The 20674-nt window shown below is 41.1% G+C and overlaps 1 protein-coding gene across 1 annotated transcript; it reads right to left on the bottom strand.

Moving 5' to 3' along the window:
- Nucleotides 1–811: 811 nt before the first annotated feature.
- Nucleotides 812–20545, bottom strand: lifra (LIF receptor subunit alpha a). Its single transcript, XM_042102456.1, has 18 exons — nt 20407–20545; nt 14122–14250; nt 13582–13724; nt 12525–12678; nt 11859–12143; nt 11349–11478; nt 10949–11076; nt 7203–7348; nt 6850–7003; nt 6604–6668; nt 6189–6408; nt 5793–5975; nt 5592–5693; nt 5262–5411; nt 4838–4975; nt 4638–4731; nt 4284–4350; nt 812–3220 (listed from the first exon to the last, which is right to left on the bottom strand). Exons 2-18 carry the CDS (start codon nt 14186–14188, stop codon nt 2600–2602), a joined length of 2847 nt encoding a protein of 948 aa, XP_041958390.1. The 5' UTR covers nt 14189–14250; nt 20407–20545; the 3' UTR covers nt 812–2599.
- Between the last annotated feature and the right edge of the window lie 129 nt (nt 20546–20674).

The following is a 20674-nucleotide window of genomic DNA, read 5'->3' as shown; positions in this document are numbered from 1 at the left end:
CTTCCCATGCACAGGCGGCCAGTGGTTTTCAAAGTGGGGGCAACGAGAGGGTGCCAGGGGGCCTCAGCAAGTTGGAGGGAAAAATAAAAGCAACAAATAAATACATTTGACAATTTTAAAATATACCTATTACTATGAGGGTTGTTATACAATGCCATTATAATAATGTGACGCATATCTGAAAATTATTATTATTTTCCATGATAATGACTGGGAATAATAGTCGTGATAGCTCTCATATAGCAGAAAGCCCCAAATACAATTTTTACACACTGTATGCTCCATCGCGAAGTGCTTGTGGCTAAAATAATTATTAGGATTAGCTTAATGTATTTTTACATTTGCCGTAGTATTGTCGATGGGTTTAATAAGGGGGTCCTTGGCCAGAACCTAGTGGTAGGCTATTTGGGGGGCCTTGTCGTGGAAAAGTTTAGGAACCCCTGGGCTAGGCTACCAATGTGCAGTTTAGTTACTACATTGAAACAATTCAGACATACAGCCTTTTCTTTTGATATAGGATAAAATACATTTATTTATTTAAAAAACTTTATTCAACTGATTGCTGTCCTATGTTACTTAATTATTGCCATGAAATGCCTGCAATTGTTTGGCTATTAAGGCCCTTGAAACCATAGAAAATAGGTAATGACAATTAATATCCAATGCATATTTTGTGATAGGCCTATGCAATCTGAAAATCAATGTGTCTCCTAATATTTTCACCCATAAAAAGAAAGACAGACACATTTCTGATACATGATTAAACTTAATGTTAAATAATGACAAAAAGAATACACAAACAACACAGTTATAGGGGTATTCAGTGTTTTAATGGTTATATAGTTTATGATAGCTTTATCGTAGTCATAATATCATGCACAAGCTGTCAGTTATTAGTTTAACAGTTGATATAAATACTAAACCACACAGAAGCAATGAATTACAGTTAGTGTTAATTACATCTGCGATGCATGCATGTAAAGCAGCAAAGAATGCAGAAATTTGTCATCAACAAGATGACGGCTACTGGCAAGGTCATATTGTTTTTGTCATTGTGCACCATCACATCTACAGATGCGTCCTTTTTATCCAAGAGCTACATCTTCTCTCACGTTTGCAATTGTAAATGATGCACTGATGCATCTCGTGCCTGCAAAAAACAACAACAGCTGTCTGCACTTCTGACCCCCTATTTCACAGTTTAAAAGAAATATACCTGACTCTTTCGCACACACACACGCGCACACACACACACACACACACACACACACTGCCTACTGCACATATATCCTCTTAACATGTAATGAAAGTCTTTATAGGATTTAAGTCACAGTAGCACTTACTTACAGCCTCAACACAACAGGCTAAGAACAATAGTAATTTCTAAACACACTATAATATATTATCTAGTTACATGATGCCCCCGTGTCTTTTGTTGTTATGTTTTATGCTTCACATGCAACTCCATGCAAGTCATCCCATTCCTTAACCTGAGAAATGACCACTGCATTTTTGTAGTGACTCCAGTATAACCTGAACAGCAGTTAAGGAAAGAAAATGTCCTGCCATATATCATGAAGAGTATCTTCACAGTAGTCTTTCAAAACATTGCCTTATCTGCCCTGACCAACTGCACCATTAGTGTTGCCTAACACACTCGAGCTAAACCACAGTGTTGAGTCTGACACAACACTGTAATCTATCAAAAGAAAAAAAAAAAACCCCTTAGCATTGCAGATTGCACAATGTTCACAAGGCAACAACACACACACACACAGCCACAAAGAACATGTGTCTACAATGTAGGATTTTACCTCATCTTCAATAAACTGGGACCTCATCAATAACTTGATTTTGTTGTACTACAACCTGTACTACAATCTTTGGACCTATCTGTTACAAGTCTTTTGGAAGTTTTGTCTTCCTAAAAACCAATCCCTTTCTTTAGACCAGTAGAACTCACAAAGAGGATAGTGTTTTTGTTTGACTGGTACAACACAAAAGGAAAACGAAAAGTGCATTTTGTAGGCAGCATAACAATTAAAGGCATAATGTGAGATAAGGTGTTGAACGGTAAGCTCCAGTAAGAGTTTGACTGTTAGAAAATTACTGAAGAACACAAAAATGTGTTCAAGTGTGTTTACATTTCGTAGCGCATATACTTCTATTGTCCAAAATATCTGTAGTGTTTTTGTCAGCTTATTAAAAATATGAACATGGACTCTCATTGATAAACCATCATAGACGCACGCACGCACGCACACAAACACAAACAACACTTAATAATACTTGCTTAACATCAATATTTAACACACTAACGCATGTTTAAGAGGTTCACCAAGACAAGTCTCTATACTTGGCATCCTCTTAGCGTCCGCAATGTCCTTGTCTTGTCTTGTCAGTAGTACAGGTAGATTCTCATTGAGCTGCTCAGAAAAAAAATATCTGTGAGTAGTGTATCAATCAGACATAATTTGATTAGTGTTAGTACATGCTTAGGTGAATGTCAAACTTTCAAACAAAGCTCAACGGAACAGCCCTTCAGTCTTTGGGGTCAGAGCCACTTTTGGGAAGACCAATGTGAAGACCTGAGCTGGCTTCAGGGCTTGCTCGACAGAAAGCTTGGGATCCACGTGGTCGAGGACGCAGGGTTCCTGGAATCCTCCGAGGAGACGTCAGGGATCAGAAACTGCGAGGAGTTGACCGACGTGGGGCTGCCCACTGAGCCGTCAATGGCGTTCCCATCTGGGGAGTCCGGTCTCCAGGTGCACTGAGGCTTGTAGCCTCCGAACGAGGCTGACGAAGGAGCTCCGGCATCGGCATCTGACCGATCCACCTGCTGCTGCTGCTGCTGCTGCACTACTTGGCCCTGGGGTCGGTACCCCCCAGCGGCCATAGCTTCCATCTGGGGCGGGGTGTCAAGGGGCCCCGGGGACGTCTGGATGCCTGTGTAGGTGACGTCGGTGTCAGCCGAGCCCACCGAGCTGGATGACGAGTCGATGGGGAGGCGCAGGACCTGGCCGCTGTCGCCCACCACCTGGTTGTAGTAGCGAAGCAGGCCCGGCTCGTCCGAGTCCGTGTCGGTGGGCTCGCTGCCCGACTCGTCGCCGTCCTCGTCCTCCTCGGACACGGGCACCAGGCCCTCTTTGCTAGAGTCCCACTGCGGGTTCTCCACGATGTGCACCATACTGTGAGGAGAGGGCTTCACGTCCACTGTGGCCTGGAAGGAGAGATTTAGCGTTTGGAAATCAAAAGAAATAGTGACTTAAAATAACAAGTTCCAGGTGCGCATCTGCAGTGTCAAAGACTCTGTTCTCTTTATTTTAAGTTAGTGTTGCATCAAAATGAATTTAAAGCCATTATTTTAAAGGAGAATTCCGGTGTGATATTGACCTAAAGTGTATTGAAACATGATACCGAGTGTGAACGTATGTCTCATAGCCCATCTCGGCTTGTCCCCTGCACTCCAAAATCTGGCGCTAGTTAGCCGATGCTACCAACAGCTTTTTCAATAGTGGTGCTTCGGCATCGGGCTAGCCATGCAAATAAATCACTGTTTTACACCCATTTACGAGGCTCAATGTATCTCCACACTTCATTGGTAGACTTCCGAGGGCCCTGACATTTAAAACGAGACATTGAGAACTTTGAAAAAGCACTGGTAGTTTACTTACAAGACGATTTATACAGACAGTATCTTCACGAAGTTTAGCGTTTGCAGCCATCTTGAATTTAGTCACGATAAGTCGAGCAACGAGTAAGAATGAACAGGTATGATAAGGGATCAGATTCCAAAAATAATTCAGTGGAAATGCATGGATTCCAGTTTCTTCCAGTAGCAGCAACTGGAATCCATGCATTTCCACTGAATTAATTTATTTTTGCATGGCTAGCCCGATGCCGAAGCACCACTATTGAAAAAGCTGTTGGTAGCATCGGCTAACTAGCGCCAGATTTTGGAGTGCAGGGGACAAGCCGAGATGGGCTATGAGACATACGTTCACACTCGGTATCATGTTTCAAGACACTTTAGGTCAATATCACACCGGAATTCTCCTTTAAGGTAAAAAAACTACATTGCATTGCTTTAATGACTTCAATCTCTATTTGAATAACTTTTAACACAAACTTTGCATAGTATTGTCTGTGTATTCTTTTAAACAGTATGGTTGAATGTTCTATTAAAAAAAAAAGAAAAAAAAAAAAAGAGTTTAATTCATCTTAACATATTTCTAATTTACTTGATTTAATGCCACAAGAAGGCTAGACCAAGGGAAACTCACCTGGGATGTGCGCCACTGCCCTGGAAGCTTGGGCTCAGGTATTTCTGGGTAGAAGGCCTTCTTCACCCTGTGACAAAGGAGGTCAAAACCATCAGTGAAATTTTTAAAATAAAAACATAGGCATCTCTATATGAAGAGTTTCGTTCCAAAAAGCTATATCCTCCATTTTAATGAATTTTCATAAATCTTTTTTTTTTACATAAGTATTAAGTAAGTATAAGTATATATACTTTTTTGATCCCGTGAGGGAAATTTGGTCTCTGCATTTAACCCAATCGGTGAATTAGTGAAACACAAACAGCACACAGTGAAGACATATTCAAGCCAAAAAGGATTAAAGTAATGAAAGAGTACCATTGTCTTTTCCTATAGCACAAAGCGGTAACCAGGATGAAAAAAACACTCATGGCTGCCAGAGAGATAAGTATCTCAAACACGAGGAGGTCAGCTGGAGAACACAGAAGACAAGATAAGGGGTTAATGACTCTCACTCACTCCTTCATCATCTACTCAAAAGCCCACATTAGCATCTGAATGAGTGTATCAAAACGTACTGTAAGGCTCCAACATAATGGAGACCGTAGAGCCGCCATCCTCTCCCGCTGAGGTGTAGGCTCTGACAGTGAACTTGTACGTGCCAAGGCCAAGCTTCCTTATAGTGCAGTTCCTCACACTGGGATCTGAAATCTTTGCTGTGGAAAGCATACAAAAAGCTACGTTATCTTAAATGATAACATGAGATTGAGTGTAATGGTTGGACATGAAATATATTACTAATACAGCTTCACTCCAAAAAGTGCAATCCATAAATATTTTTGTTGGCCATTTTTTAATCTTAACACCACTTACACAAGCATAAACATGTGCAGGCATTCCTTTCTGAATAAGTACTTATTTTGGTCATGGTCCAATCTTTAAAGAAAACCATGCAACCGTGCACTTGCTATTTGAGATCTGTATCACTGGGTTTAACGTTACCTAAGAGGGTGTTTTTAGCGACATTGGCAAGATAAACATTGTATCCCCGAACAAATCCCCTCTGGCTGTGCAGGGGGATCTCTTGCCAGGTGAGCAGCACACTGGATTCGTACTGACTTGCCTCCAGAAATGGAACAGGTTCAGCTGGAACTGTGTTAAAAAAAATATATAATGAAAGCAAGTGAATCAAACAAGCCCAAATCTCCAACCTTGGGAAAGAATGTCAGATGAGAATAAGATAAGGAGTGGGTGCCTGTCTAAGATTACAATGGGACTGAGACTGCGGGCTGGCTACGGTGCTGCGACTTGTCTGGGAAGTCTCCTCCTTACCCATTTCCTCAAGGTACCCGTGCCTTCTCTCCAACAGCTCTGGGGCTTCATCGGAGAGGGTGTACACAGAGATGGTGTATCTTATTCCTGCCTGTAATCCACCTGGCAGAAAGACAAAGGTCACACATGACATGAGACACAGTTAAAGAAACCAGTGGGATTTCAGAATGTGGCCATGGGTGAGCTGTAGTTTACACTCACTTGACTCAATCCTTGCACTCGTATTAGTGCCTGGAACTTTCCGCCAGTCCACACTACAGTACTGACCGCAGGAGGTGTTGAACCATTCCACCACATACCCACGACTCGCGTTGGCAGAGGCAGGCCAGGACATGTCGAAACCTCCATCACGGCTGGAGATCTCAGAACCGGTCACATCTACATCTACAGGAAACGAGCGGTATGTGTGTTGTGGTAACCATTCAGTTCCTGTCAACGTGCTTAACTGCCCATTATAATTAAAGTGTCATGCACACTTCCAACAGACAAATGGTATCATTTGTGCAACACCAGTACTTAAACTATTCACCGAATAGAATAATAATTTTTAAAAAAAAGAACAGTATCTTACAAAGTGACCAGGAGATGTTCTCCTACCTGCCCAGTATTTGGGAACCATGAGCTGTGAGGTATGAGAAGTCCATTCCGAGTTGTGGGCGAGGAGCATGACGACTGGCTCACTGACGTTCTGCAGGCCGAGCGGAACACTCAGCTGGCTCACTGGCACGTCCAGGCGCTGTGCTCCATCACCCGACACACTTCCTTGAGTGACCTCATAGCCAATGAGGTCTCCATTGCTCTCTCTCTTAGACAGAGGCTTTGGGGAAGAAATGTCGAAAAGTTACATAATTGGTGTTGTTATGTGGGCAATGTATGGGATACTTTTCTGCTGATGTTGGATGCTTGTTTGCTTTTCCCGATTGTGCATTTATCATTGTGAAATCCATTCCGTATTAAGAGTGAAGATTGGGTTTTAAGCTGAGAGGGACAGTGATTCTAGAGAATTCCTTACTTTCCACAGGATCTGGCCGGAATTGTCACTTTCCATCCATATCCACATATCTGGCGTCCCTGGCCCTGTAAGTAATAACAATGCTTTTAGCACACACTACCTTAGTAATTTAAAACCCAAACGAAAATCAATACAACATTAGTCTGTTCTTCTTGTAAGGCAATCAGCTTAACATGGCAAATCAACATCTGACTACAGGGTCCAGCATCACAGAGGATCTGCAACAACAAATATGAAGCGACTCACTGTCCATTTTGGTCTGGAAGCTGCTCTCCGAACTCCAGTCACCCCACATCCAAAAGTTGTTCTCAGCTCCACAGCGGACACGGACCCTGTAGGTCTCATAGGGCCACAGGTCCTCCAATACGACCAGGGAGAGTCCTGCTCCTGAGTAGTTACGCTGGTTGGGAAGGAGACAGGGAACAGTCAGGGAGAAGCAGTGTTGTTTCAAGTCAAGTCAAGCTTGTCTAGCTTTTGTGTTTAGAATTGTCTAGTTAAAGAGAGGAAATATTACACCATAGAAGATCAATGCAATGAACTAGCATAGACTAACTGTCTGTGTGTCAAAGGAGAATGAAATCCATTCGATTTAAACTTACTGTGACTGACACTCCATTAGAAGCCACATTGACCTGGCATATCAAGGGGAAAGCCTTATATCCCAGATATTGCCAAGACCACTGTAAAGTGGCATTCCGAGAATTTTTCACCAAGATTGACAAATTCTTAGGAGCCACAGGGTGCACTGTAAAATACAAACAGCAAAACAAAACAAATCAAGACAAACAAGCAAAGAAAAACGTGAATTAGAACTAGACTGCATTTCCGGCGGGAACTGCGAAAGTGTGCTTGCCCTGGTCCGGTCACCAACGTGAGCAGACAGTGACATACGCTATGCTGAACCTGGCTTGATCCAAGCATTCTAACAGTACCTTTCAGTGTTGGAGCAGTGGCAATACCTCAAAAGCTCTATTCAACTATTGCCTTGCGGGGTGAATGCAGTTCGTTGGATTTTACTTTTTACCTACGGGGCAGCCGTGGCCTACTGGTTAGCACTTCGGACCTGTAACCGGAGGGTTGCTGGTTCGAACCCCGACCAGTAGGCACGGCTGAATTGCCCTTGAGCAAGGCACCTAACCCCTCACTGCTCCCCGAGCGCCGCTGTTGATGCAGGCAGCTCACTGCACCGGGATTAGTGTGTGCTTCACCTCACTGTGTGTTCACTGTGTGCTGAGTGTGTTTCACTAATTCACGGATTGGGAAAAATGCAGAGACCAAATTTCACTCACGGGATCAAAAGAGTATATATACTTATACTTACTTACTTACCTGTGGCCTGCCTTCGAATTTAGCTTCTATGACTAAAATCAAATCAATAAAATAAAACAACAGCAGTGATTGGCTGAAAAAATAAATCAAGTCACGCGTCTTGCACCTCTCAAACTGGGCTATCAGGTAACCTAGAGAAAAATGTGAAATTATGAAATATGACTAAGGCATTAAAATGCTGCTTGTTTGTCAGGATACTTTTTCACTTATTTTAAAAATATGAGCTATGAGTGTGAATGTTATATATTCCATCCCCTAATTCTGTTTTACTGGTTTATTTGACAAATAATCTATATGGATTTGCTCTATAAAGACCTTATGTCTGTTTGGGATTGTTTTGAGAGCCTATTGATGTATCTCAGAATAAAGGAATGTCCACAACATTAGTGATGTTTTTTTTGTGTGTGTGAATGTATTTTACTTAACTCATTGAATGTAGCTGGATACTCATGAACGCATGTCTCTAATAGCCACAATAGGAGTAATTTTAGAAACACCGTATTTTGTGTGGCCCATAACGACCCAGTGGATCATGAAAACGTGCCAAAATTCACATTCCTTGCTTGTTGTTGGTACATTAATCCCATTCAGATTGCCACTTATCTGTGATGTAAGAGTTCAGTATAGGTTTAAGGTCTGGGGCAGGGATATGACATTCTATGACTTCTTCATTGAGGGCTTGCTTAGCAGCACTGTCCGCTTTCTCATTTCCCCTCAGACCAACATGGCCTGGGACCAAGCAAAAAACTACATTCAAGTTCTGGTTCTTTAGGCGTTCTAGTTGATCAAGCTACGCTTTGGTTGTACTTTTTGCGTGACATTAAAGCCTACTGGAAAGATTTTTAATTGCAATTTAATTGAATGCAATTTACTTTTACAATTAAATAAAATTAATTTATCCCTCTCACCCATAGTTTTCTATTTATTTACAAATGTACATAGGCCTACTGTAATTACATTTATACATAGTTATTCTACTGATCTTCATACTATTCATCCTGCACATAGACTTATTCTTACTACTCTTATAATGTTGTTTCTGCACTACAATGACACTGTTTCCACACTGCACATAGCTGTATGTTATGTACATATCTGTTATATATTTGTCATATTGAATATCCATATTTATTCTGTTTTATTATATTCTGTTAATACACTGCATATATCTATATTATTATTTCTACTATTATAATGTTACTGCTACATCTACTATTCTACTTATTGTATGAGATAACTGCTAATACACTGCACATATTTATATTTAATTCATATTACTCTAAACCACCTTCTGTAAATCAACTGTATACTACTGTCTACATTGCACTGTATTTCTTGACCTGTCTCTGTATATTTCATCACCTTTCTATACTTTGCATCACAATGAATGCATACTGTACATGAATCACAGCTAAGATCTTTGGTTGCTATGAAGGCCAGTCGTTCTAAATGGATGCTATGGCCAAAGGCCAGTTCTATCTCTGCCGTTGTCAAGCGGGCATATCCTAACCTTATCTTATTTGATCTTATCTATTTTACTTAGCCTAATTCCAAACAGCGAGTCCCATTAAGAAGTGGCCACTTCATTCACACTTACCGTGATCCACGCAGCAACATTATTAAATGAATCTGTCACCATATGCCTATGCCAACGTTTGCAAGGAGGAGAACCTTTTAATTTGATTCACAATGAAACGTTACATTTAATGTACATGTTGACAATGAGTAGGCTAGTTTTGGTTGTTGTTGGTGGGGTTACTGCATCCCTTAGTTATGCCTACAATGCAAAATTGTTCCCTCGCGATTGTTAGCTCCTGCAGACGCATTTCAAAACATCGCGACGTGAAATGCCACCACAAAAAATTGTTCGGTCTTAGTGAGTTAAGAGTCTTCGCGACTTCTTTTAAGCAGTCACAGACTCAGGCGCTACTTTTAGGGCTAAAATGCTTCCTGAATTACTCTTAGTAAAAAAAAAATAGGAGTCCTAAAGTTACGAGTACAAGCATCTCATATCAAATGACCATGGCATCACGCTTAGCAACATAAATCCCATACAGCAACATCTCCTCCGTAGCTTCTAGCCACACAAGAAATGAATAATGTTAAATCTCTGCTTGGCATGCTTCTCCGCTTAGCATTCTAATAACAGAAGGGGCACGTTTATGTTGACCACTACCATATGACTCATTATATCTGTAACTGTATAAAACACTTACTTTCATAAAGGACGCACACCATCCAGCACATACACATGGAAACCGATATTTTAGGCACTTGGCCACGAACTCAAAACGTGTCTCTCTGAAGCTCTGTTCTAGAATCTTTGCTCTGTTGTTCCCAGAGTTGCTAGGCAACAACAAATAAACTAAATGACAGTCTTTGATACCAATGGTATCAAAAGTGTACGAGTGATTACGAATGGATGTGTGTGGTTTGCAATTAGAATAAACAAGAAATAACATTTCCAATAATTTCCCATGATCGGGAACCCATGATTTCGTCCTGACCGGACGTTTTAAAGTTGGAACGGTGTCTCTGTCTCAAAGGGCCTAGGCGCTAGAGCTGACAATAATAATAATAATAATAATAATAATAAAACTTAAGAAGAACAATAAGTGTGCTGCTTTGCAAGCACACTTAATAAATATATGAATGGCCATGAATTAAATTGATATAATTAGCCATGGGTTTCCCAATGCTTCCTTATGCGCACAATTTTATTCACGCTGCTAGGCAGCCTGGATTTCATGGACCCGATTTTTACCTCAACGAAGGAACCGATCACAGAACGGAGGGGGGACAGCAAGACGATGACGACACACCAACGTGGTTTTGAGCTACGTACAGACGCATTTGATAGACATTCGTAGCGCTCAATTAACGGCTCTGAGCATTCGTAAACCACATCTCAAATACGAGAAAATGAATGTGTAGTTCCCAGACCCCATCTCAATGAGATGAGGTCTGATGTTAGCCAGGCTATGTCCATAGATGTAATAACTAATGGAAACCTCACCTCTGTGGCTGAGTGGTGCTGAGTCTTTGATCTCTTTCTTTCCTAAGGGGTTTTTGGCCACGAGGGTCCAGTTACCCTCCCACTGTTCCCAGGTACATCTCCTGACATTCTTCACGACTTCACAGGTTCTAAAAGAAAAGACCATATACTATTGAGGAAAAAAGCCACAAACACATGAATAAACAACCAAGTTTAGCTGAGAGCAGTGTTAACATATAACCACATTTAAAATTTCACAGGGAAAACTCATGTAAATAAAAATAAAAAAATATTTTGTTACAATTAATTTTAACAATTTAGTTAAAATTACTTCTAATTATTATTTGTATTATTTGTGCTTCAAAATTACTAATAATTGTATATATAGGTGTTTGAAAGAGAAGGGCAGAAGTATCCAAACCTTCCGTTCAGGGTGTAGCGTGTGCGCCGTAGTTTGCCTTTCAGGTGAGTATAGCGGCCTTCTTTCCACTGGCATATGGCAGACACCAGGTCCTGTGTCTCACACATCAGCTCCTCATCAGCTGGTGGGTCTGCACAAAGGCACGTGTCCAAATATTCAGAAAACTCTCAAGAACATGTGATGTTAGACATCAACCACACTCAGTCATACAGAACAAGACATCATAGCAGTTATAATTTTACCAACATATTCTCAAAATCGATTTTCTCCCACAGTGGTTCTGACTTTGCCAAAAGCCTATACAGTATATTGTATTAGAGACACCGATGGTGGAAAGCAGATTTTCAGCAATTCATTCAGCTACACTGGGCTTCGTTGCAATATGGCGTGTGCCTGGAAACGCTCTTAGCTTAAAATAAAGGTCTACTCCATGAGTGTATTTAAATGATTCGTAAACATCATTGCTCTTTGAAATCAGTTCAGTCCTTCTAAATGGTAAAAAGTGCTTACATCCCACAAATATGACAGCACCCTCCACAGTGGTCTTCATGGAGGCATCGGTGGCGCGACAGAAGACGTTTGTCCCGGAGGTGTTGGAGGGGGGCTGCAGGGTCTGAGTGACGGCGTAGGTCCTCCGGCTCAGCCTGACCTCCCTCATGATGCTCCTCATGTAGCGGATGTCCTCCAGGACCTGCCCCTCACCCAGAATACAGCAGAAAGTAGTGCTGCTCCCAACCAGGACCACCTTGTCCAATGGATACACCTTGGCCCCTGTGTTGTCCGGGAGGTCATCCCCTGAAAAGATAGAAAACTAATTTGAACCTATGGGTTTTGCATTTGTATACATTAGCAGGCAGACTGGTCGGGTTCCTGTGCTTGGCGGTAAATGCAAAAGAACTTCTTTATATTTCCAATGCAAAGTCAGTAAGACCACAGTTCTTTTTAGGCTGGATATTTTGAAAAACTGCTGACTGAAATGAATCAATACATTGCTAGCATAGAAGGAAGGGTGGCACACACATCGCAATGTACCTTACAATCAAAAATGTTAATGCTTAATTTTAGCATTGATGAATATTGACTTATTTTCCTACATTCAATTCAAACTGCAACCATTGTCATTTTCCATTTTTAAAAAAATAATGAAATTCCAGGAAAGTGCTTTCAGATGTCTACCCTCAGTGGTTTGCAAAGGGCTCCAATTGCTGACGCGTAGCTGGTCTCGGGAGCGGATCCGGACTGAGAGAGAGGTGCACTCTAGAGGCACCGCCGAGGTCCAGTTCCAGTGGCAATCCCCTGCGTTTTTCTCACCACTCAGCTCCACCGTCTCCTGTGAAAACAGCACAGGAAAACATTAGCAAGGGGCAAACGGAAAATAGTCAGCAAAAATGATGTATTCCCTGAACGTCTAAACTTTTACAAATGTTCACAGACACAGATTTAAATAATTGGGTGTTCAGCAAGCTCCTTGATAACCACAAAATTAAACTGCAATTCAAACCCACTCATAGCTCATTGCTTATGACTATATAAAAATGCAGGAACTTAATAAGAAAATGTTCTTGGCCTTGACCTATTCCCACTGAGCTGAGGAGGTACATGGTGCCAGTGAGTTGAGCAAGAGCAGTTGAGGAGTCAATGGAAGCATCCCATCTCTCATTACCTCAAGAGACTCATGACAGAGGAATGTTTGGTGGAGATGCATAAACAAGCTTGACGTTAGCCTGGAGTACACTGACACCTGAGGTACAATGAAAACCTCGTCTATTTTTTTCACACCCAACAATTATGGCCTTGTCAACCTATCACTTGTCATACGCTAAAAATACAAAGACGTGATGGAAAAACATTTATTAGGTGTGGTGGGTGGACACATCTACGATGGATGCACCAATGCAAGGTGTGTCCGTGTCAAGTGGTGCCTTGCAGACACTTGCGTAAGAGAAGCGGGAAAAGCAAACAAGTTCAAGGAGTTCAACAACCTGTTTACCAGATATATTGTATCTTGCTAAAATTTTCATCAGTGTCATAAAAGGCTTGTTACCATGTTTTGGAAACAACACATAACATAGTTAATCCCCATTGACTCACTGAAACAAATTGAAAGAAAAAATAAAACTTTTCCCTCTGTGACTATTTTAAGTGATACCTTGGAGTAGAATATGCCAAGTTGACATTACATGAATGAACACAAAAGGTCACATTTAAAATAATGTATTTTTCTAGTACTTACATTAAAAACAATTTCCATTAACTCAGTGCGGTAGATCTCAATGTCGAAGACAGACACAAGGTTACACTTCCATGTGACAGACAGCCTCTGAGCCTCAGAGTCTTTCTCTAGGCTGATCTGTTGAGGGACACCAAGTGGGGAATCTGAAAGGACAAGGGCATCGTTAAATTAAATAAACCAGTGGCCTGTCTCTCCCTCTCTTTTTCCCTCTTGCAATCTCTCCTGTGCTAAATTTATTTCAGACTAGGCTCTTTACTCCAATTTCACAAAGAGGTGAATGCTTCATAGCTTTATTGCTTTGCTTTCAAACCTGCACGACATACATCAGTATGCATACATCTTACAATATATATTCATTCATATTTCAATCAGTGTTACACAGAAAATGTTTGCTGCATATCTGAGCGTCAGGCATTTTTACAGAAACACACAACTAATAGCCTCTTAGACTGGCTATTACAATACCACTAAGTAGATATTCAATTTCAATTTAATTGTACTTATTGTACTTATAGAGCGCCATTATCACTTATCACTTACCATCTTGAGACAAACTGGGTCTAACTGTGAGTATCAGACACAGGACGCAGAGCAGTGTGGAAAACATGCTGGGAGGCTCGTATGGGTGCAGGTTAAACAGTAGCAGCTGAGATTTTCCCCTGTTCCTCCCTATATTAAAAAAAACAAAGTGAATCAAAAAAGGAGAGATCATGAGGAGCTAAATGAGAGGCATTCAGGTCTGCCACGAGCACCTCATTAATCTGGGCTGGGTCTCGGTCACTGCCCACGAGGACGAGAACAACAATCCAACCGTTTACTACCACTTCGCCCCTTCACCAGCCTATTCTAAAGTAAACAAGACACCGCTCCTGGGGATTAGCTGTAGCCTCCAGCACTTTTTTAGGGGGGCCCATCGGTGAGTCAGGGTGTGCGTTAACGTTTTACTGAGCTGAGGCCGAGCTGCCTCGAGGCCAGTTCCAGCAAATCAGTCACCATCACGGTTGGCGCTCGGCTGAAAACACCCACAGTCTGATGGCAAACACGCAACGACGTGTGTGTGTGGGCGTCAATGATTTAGTTGCTGCGGCAGTCTTTTATTTCCTATAGCATTCATTTTATTTGTCATTTATTTTTCTTGATTTTAGTCTTATCTTATTTTGGACTTTTTAGTAGCCCCTTAATTTATTTATGTCTGTTTTATCTCTAGTTTTATGAGCATTGCAACCTTTATTTCTGGCTTGTGTCTTACTGTCATCTTAACGCCTTTACTATATATCCCCCCTTTTTTATTTTTATTTTATTTGTCATTTTCCAAGATAGCCTTACCTGTGAAGAACTTTGGGTCAACTGTTGTTGTTTTAAATGTGCTATATAAATAAAGTGACTTGACTTGACTTGCCTTAACTTGACTATAACAATAACAACGGTCCCTTCACCGTGTGAGAGGCATGTGAGTTCTGTTCGGTAATGACACCAATTAATTAAGGATGCGAGAAATGTTCCTGGAGCTCTTCAAAACAACAAGGGACAGATGGAGACACCCACAAGCGGGTGTGATGAGCTATTACTCAGCAGCCCAGTCCAGCGGGTTACTTTATGCCATGAAAGTTTAATATTTCCAAGAAACCTTCACAGACCATCCCCAAAAGGTTTTCAGCCTTCGTGCGCCATACCTTGAGTAGAAGAGGGCTAATCTGAAATATTAATGATGTATGCCAGGGGTGGGCAAACTGCGGCCCGTGGGCCGGATCCGGCCCGCCAAACATTTTCATCCCGCCGAGCATTTCATTTGATTATCAGGCTGCTCGCTATTTTTTTCCTGCGATACAGACGACGTTGGTTAGCCTTACTGCAAACTGCTTTTCACTCTCCTTAGAGAACGTTTGCAATGTCAATGTCAAAACATCATGTTAAATAGAGATAACATCATGTTAAACTAAGTTAACTCTTAGTTCTCTCCTTTGCAGCAGATCTAACGTGAACATTATGCGATCCATTTAATTGGGAACAGAGCCATATAAAGGTACCTTTATATGTGTTGTGCGGCCCGCCGGCCAATTTTCAAAACCCATTGTGGCCCTTGAGCCAAAAAGTTTGCCCACCCCTGATGTATGCAAATGTCAATATGTTTATATCAATGATGCATGTCAATGTCAATATGTTTATCTCTTCCCAGAAGAGTGCAATGCAATACTGCACTGGGTCATTCCACGTCAGTTCAACCAGGGCCCACGCACTTAGGTCTCAAAAAATTCTGAAAAAAATACCAGGTGTACCTATGTTACCCAGGAGACACACTGCAAAATTACTCTTATGTAAGATCAATACTTTCCAAGATACAGCCAGTTTTACAGGGGGAGGGGGGTGGCGATTTTGTTCGGCCTTTTTTTTTGTCAAAGTTCACAAGCCCTCAAATTTTGCATGCTGGTACATAAATAGGAATAGTATGTAGCAAAATCGTTACGTTTGGTCTGGATAATCCTGCATGGTCATAGCTGTCCCTCAAAGTTGATACAAATTTTATTGGAGTTTTTGGCTGGGCTCTGTTTAAGCCTTTAGAAGACATATTTGTACTCAACATAGGCTCTTGATTTATTTTCCTTACTGAGATAAGTAGAAACACTCTCACAAAAAGCAATGACAAGAAAACAAATCCCTTCAGGGTCTGAACAGCAGACCTCACAAGTCTGAAAAATCATTTTGGTTATCATTTTCAGAGCACCCAAACACCTTGGGAATATACAAAGATTTTTTAAATATGTTTTTCTTTATTCTCCATGATCCCTTCTTTTTGAAAACACCAATTTGACTTGTCTTATGCAAATCTTTCTTTTTTATTTTCCACCCTGAACATGGGCAAAATGCCCCATTGACATTAATATGTTTTATATAGTCACCACACTGCCACCTGTGGTTGTATAGAGTAACCTGTGGTAGCTCTATACAAAACATATTGATGTCAATGGTGCATTTTGCCCATATTCAGGGTGGAAAGTGAAAAAGAAAGATTTGCATAAGACAAGTCAAATTGGTGTTTTTAAAAAGAAAAGATCATGGAGAATAAAGAAAAAAATATTTAAAAAATCTTTGTATATTCCCACAAGGTGTTTGGGTGCTCTGAAAATGAGAACCAAAATGATTTTTTAGACTTGTAAAGTCTGCTGTTCAGACCCTGAAGGAATTTATTTTCTGTTCATTGTTTTTTGTGAGTGTGTTTCTACTTATCTCAGTAAGGAAAATAAATCAAGAGCCTATGTTGAGTACAAATATGTCTTCTGAAGGCTTAAACAGAGCCCAGCCAAAAACTCCAATAACATTTGTATCAACTTTGAGGGACAGCTATGACCATGCAGGATTATCCAGACCAAACGTGACGATTTTGCTACATACTATTCCTATTTATGTACCAGCATGCAAAATTTGAGGCTCCTACATGGTTTAGTTCTTGCGCTGTGGGCTTGTGAACTTTGACAAAAAAAAGAGGCCAAACAAAATCGACACCCCCCTCCCCCTGTAAAATTGGCTGTATCTTAGTATTGATCTTACATAAGAGTAATTTTACAGTGTGTCTCCTGGGTAACATAGGTACACCTGGTAATTTTTTCAGAATTTTTTGAGACCTAAGTGCGTGGGCCCTGGTTGAATTGACGTGGAATGACCCCACTGTAATATAACATCAGATTGAGTTTTGATTGCTAAACATTTTTTAACAAATTTCGACAAAAATATGAAAGGGTCTGATTTGTATATTGGAGTCAACAAGCAGGGGGGTGGACGACAGGAAATAGCTATGCTTCAAAGGGAGTCCACCCACACGCCAACCTGACAGACAAAAGCTCCTCTAATACAGGAGTCAGGAACTCCACAAGGAAAGGAAACTCTGAGGGAGTATTAAGGGAAGGATATTACTATCCGGAACCACCTAGAACACACAGCGTGATTCTAACCCCTTCTGGGGGACTGAAAGAACAACATACATTGGGAAACAGTAGGCCTGGATCCAAAGTCTCTGGGAGAAGAAATTACTCGCACAGATTATGGCAGCCTAAATTCATACTGAAAGAGAAAGTCTCCAACAGTCTCCAAATTTACTTTCACTTGTAGGCTGGGTTAGGACCAGAAAAAGTCCCGTTTTCATCTCCAACAAGCCTAAGCTTGACACATACAGTTTGTTATTACCTCGCTTGATCAATGCATGCCATCGTTAGCACAGCTAGTGTGCAGGCTATACTGTGCTGGAAACATCTGATTTTGATACTTTTGAACAAACCTAACACTGACAACACCTGCCTATCTCATCTTGTCTTCAGTTTTACATTCACTGATAACTACATGTCTTCCTAATCCTCACAACTGTTAAAGGGCACAATGTGCTGCTTAAGTCAGACATTACACAGTTATTCCTTCACAGAACTAAACTCCTGTAGATGCACCTGAGCACCATCTGGTCCTCTGACAGTTTCTCTCTGTCTGGCACTCCCCAACTCGAACCCACAAAACTACTGGAAATGAAGCCCTCATTAAATAAACATGCTCCAGTGTGGTCAATTGATTGTGGGTCTGTAGGACTGCATTTCTCTCAGACTGTGGTCATTCTATGACCTCCCAGTGAAGCAGAATGGTCTCTTCCCACTATGCCAGGCCCAGTGGCCTTCATGCACGGAGAACAAGGCTGCAATTTTCCTTCTTGGCCTCAGAAAAGTCACAACACAATGTGGTTTTTCAAATGAATCTGTGTGTGTGTGTGTGTGTGTGTGTGTGTGTGTCTGTTGAAAGACAGAAATGGCCTCATGTTCTGCAGGCCTTGCAGTAAATGACAGCCGAGAGAGCGTAAAATATTGCTGCAGCTTTGAACTAATCGGCCATTTTGAGCGCACCTGTTGAGTTATTTGACAAAGTGCGTGTGCAGTGCTCACTTGTACAAGTGCACATTTGCACAAAAGCCTCGGAAGAAACCGACAAAAAAAACATTCCAAACCAAGCCTTCCGATAAAAAAAGCTTCATTTTCTTCTCCCGGAGGACTACTCCTTGGCTTCACAACTGGGTGTGATTTTTGAAGGGAACTTGCGTTTAGAAATTTTGAAGGGAACTTGCGTTTAGATCTCTCTCTCTCTCTCTCTCTCTCTCATTTACATTTGTTTTTACATGTGTGTAGTATCTATACGGGGACAGGATGAGTTGGCAGAGGAGTAAAAGGTCATTTGATGAGTGCCACCGTGTCCCTCTCCACAGAGATGGCTTCTGTGAGGTCATTAAATATTTACATGGTAGGGCCTTGCTGTCCATTTAAGGCAATGAACACAAGATTCAGTCCATAGACTGTATTCAGTCAATAATTTACTCAGGGTAAATTTACATAAGAAAATTGAGTGGGATATTCTTGCACTTTTCAACATTTTTCTGCCTCATTTTTGGGAAACAATTTGTACACACAGGGGCGCAGACTTTGGTCTAGCCTACTGAGAAATGAGTTCTGAGTGGTGACAGTTTCAAACATCAAAACACATGTTAACACAGGTTAACACAGGTGAACAACTCAACTTTAGCAGCTGCTAGGCTTCGGAAACCACAACAGTCTTCCAATAGCAAACAGGTTTGTCCAACAATATTCAATTGTGGGCTTCATCAATCAACATCATCTCTTGTATGAATCAATCATAAACTTTATACAACACCAGGTCTTTGCAGGAATGCCAGGGCTTCTGTTCAAAAGCTTTAATCCAAGCAAAAGATTTCAAAATGAAACAGTGGCCAGAATGAAAGCCATGGAAGAGAAGGACATCCAGGAAGAAGGGAACCTAAGGGTGTCTGTACAGGGTTTTCATAATTTGTTTGTCATAAACTTTTAAATTGTGGGCAAAAAACAGTTTGACGAGGTTTTTCCCCCACATTCTCAATGTTATGTTGAAAATCAATAATTTTGGGATAGGAACATTAATAGGGATAATTCGACCATAGGGCATATTGTGGTTTGGACCTTTATCAACACTATCAAAGCTGGCAGCTTTTCACGTCAGGGCCAAGCACTGATAAGTGCAGTCATTTATAAATTAAATCTGTTCTCTGCATTCTTTGCATAGCACTGAAAAGACATTGAAGTGCAAAAATAGGCCTATTCAATCAAGCTGCCTCAATCTGTAGGCCGTTTCTCGGAAATTGTCCCACTAACATTTTTTTTTTTTTTTTGTAGGCTAGTCTATATTACAAATAATAACTGTCTGTTATAGTTTTGGTTTATTGAGTTTGTATCCTATGTAGCCTAACGTTAAACCCTGACTCAATATTCTACCAACATCATGACATGCTTGCCTTTTCTGTTGTTGTTTTTTTGTCTGTTTGTTTTTAACCATTGTTTTGTGCTTCAATAAATGCCAGTTTACACTCTAAACATGTATGCCAGTTAACCTAGCTGAAGGTGTTATAAAGTAGGCTAGCCTAGCCTAACTGAGCTGATGAACACAGTGTAACAACAGCCATGTCAAGCCACCAACAACATCATGAGAACAGAACGGTCAACGTCCGAACGCAAATATTCCCCAAGTAGCGTTAGCAGATTAAAAGATAGCACGTTTATAGATTTGTGTGTTTGTTTTTCAATTATTTTACTGCCCGATAAAGGTAAGCCAACTTGCTCTTTTCCAGACATTGATTGACGCAACAGTAGCGAAATGTTACAATGGATGTACTGTTATGTAGCAAATCTGCTAGGATATATGCTAACTAGCCCACTCACTCCCTCCCTGGGAAAAATGAAAAAGCGGTGGCTAACGTTAGCAGACTAGTTACGGGCTTCACCAAGTAGCGACGATTGGCTTCGTGCTTACCTGATATTATGTTTGAGAGTATCCTTATTCCAAAAAGTATGACCGAATATCATCCGCATGGCAATCTGTAGGTATCCTGGATGGACTAGTTAAGCTGTATTTTACAGTTGCGCACATGATACTCTCAACCAACAATTCGGTCCCTCTATCAGAATTCCCAGAACTGGAAGCATAGGAAGAGCAGGCGGAGTGGAGGGTGGGACCGAGAGAGTCGACGCGTTGTGGCTTCCAGTAAAATGAGCCAACTGGCATGGGCCAGTATAAAAAC

This window comes from Alosa sapidissima, chromosome 8 (assembly GCF_018492685.1).
Source record: "Alosa sapidissima isolate fAloSap1 chromosome 8, fAloSap1.pri, whole genome shotgun sequence".
NCBI classification, from domain to species: Eukaryota; Metazoa; Chordata; class Actinopteri; order Clupeiformes; family Clupeidae; genus Alosa; species Alosa sapidissima.
Note: the sequence above shows the minus strand (reverse complement) of the source record. Positions and strands in the feature narration are given on the sequence as shown.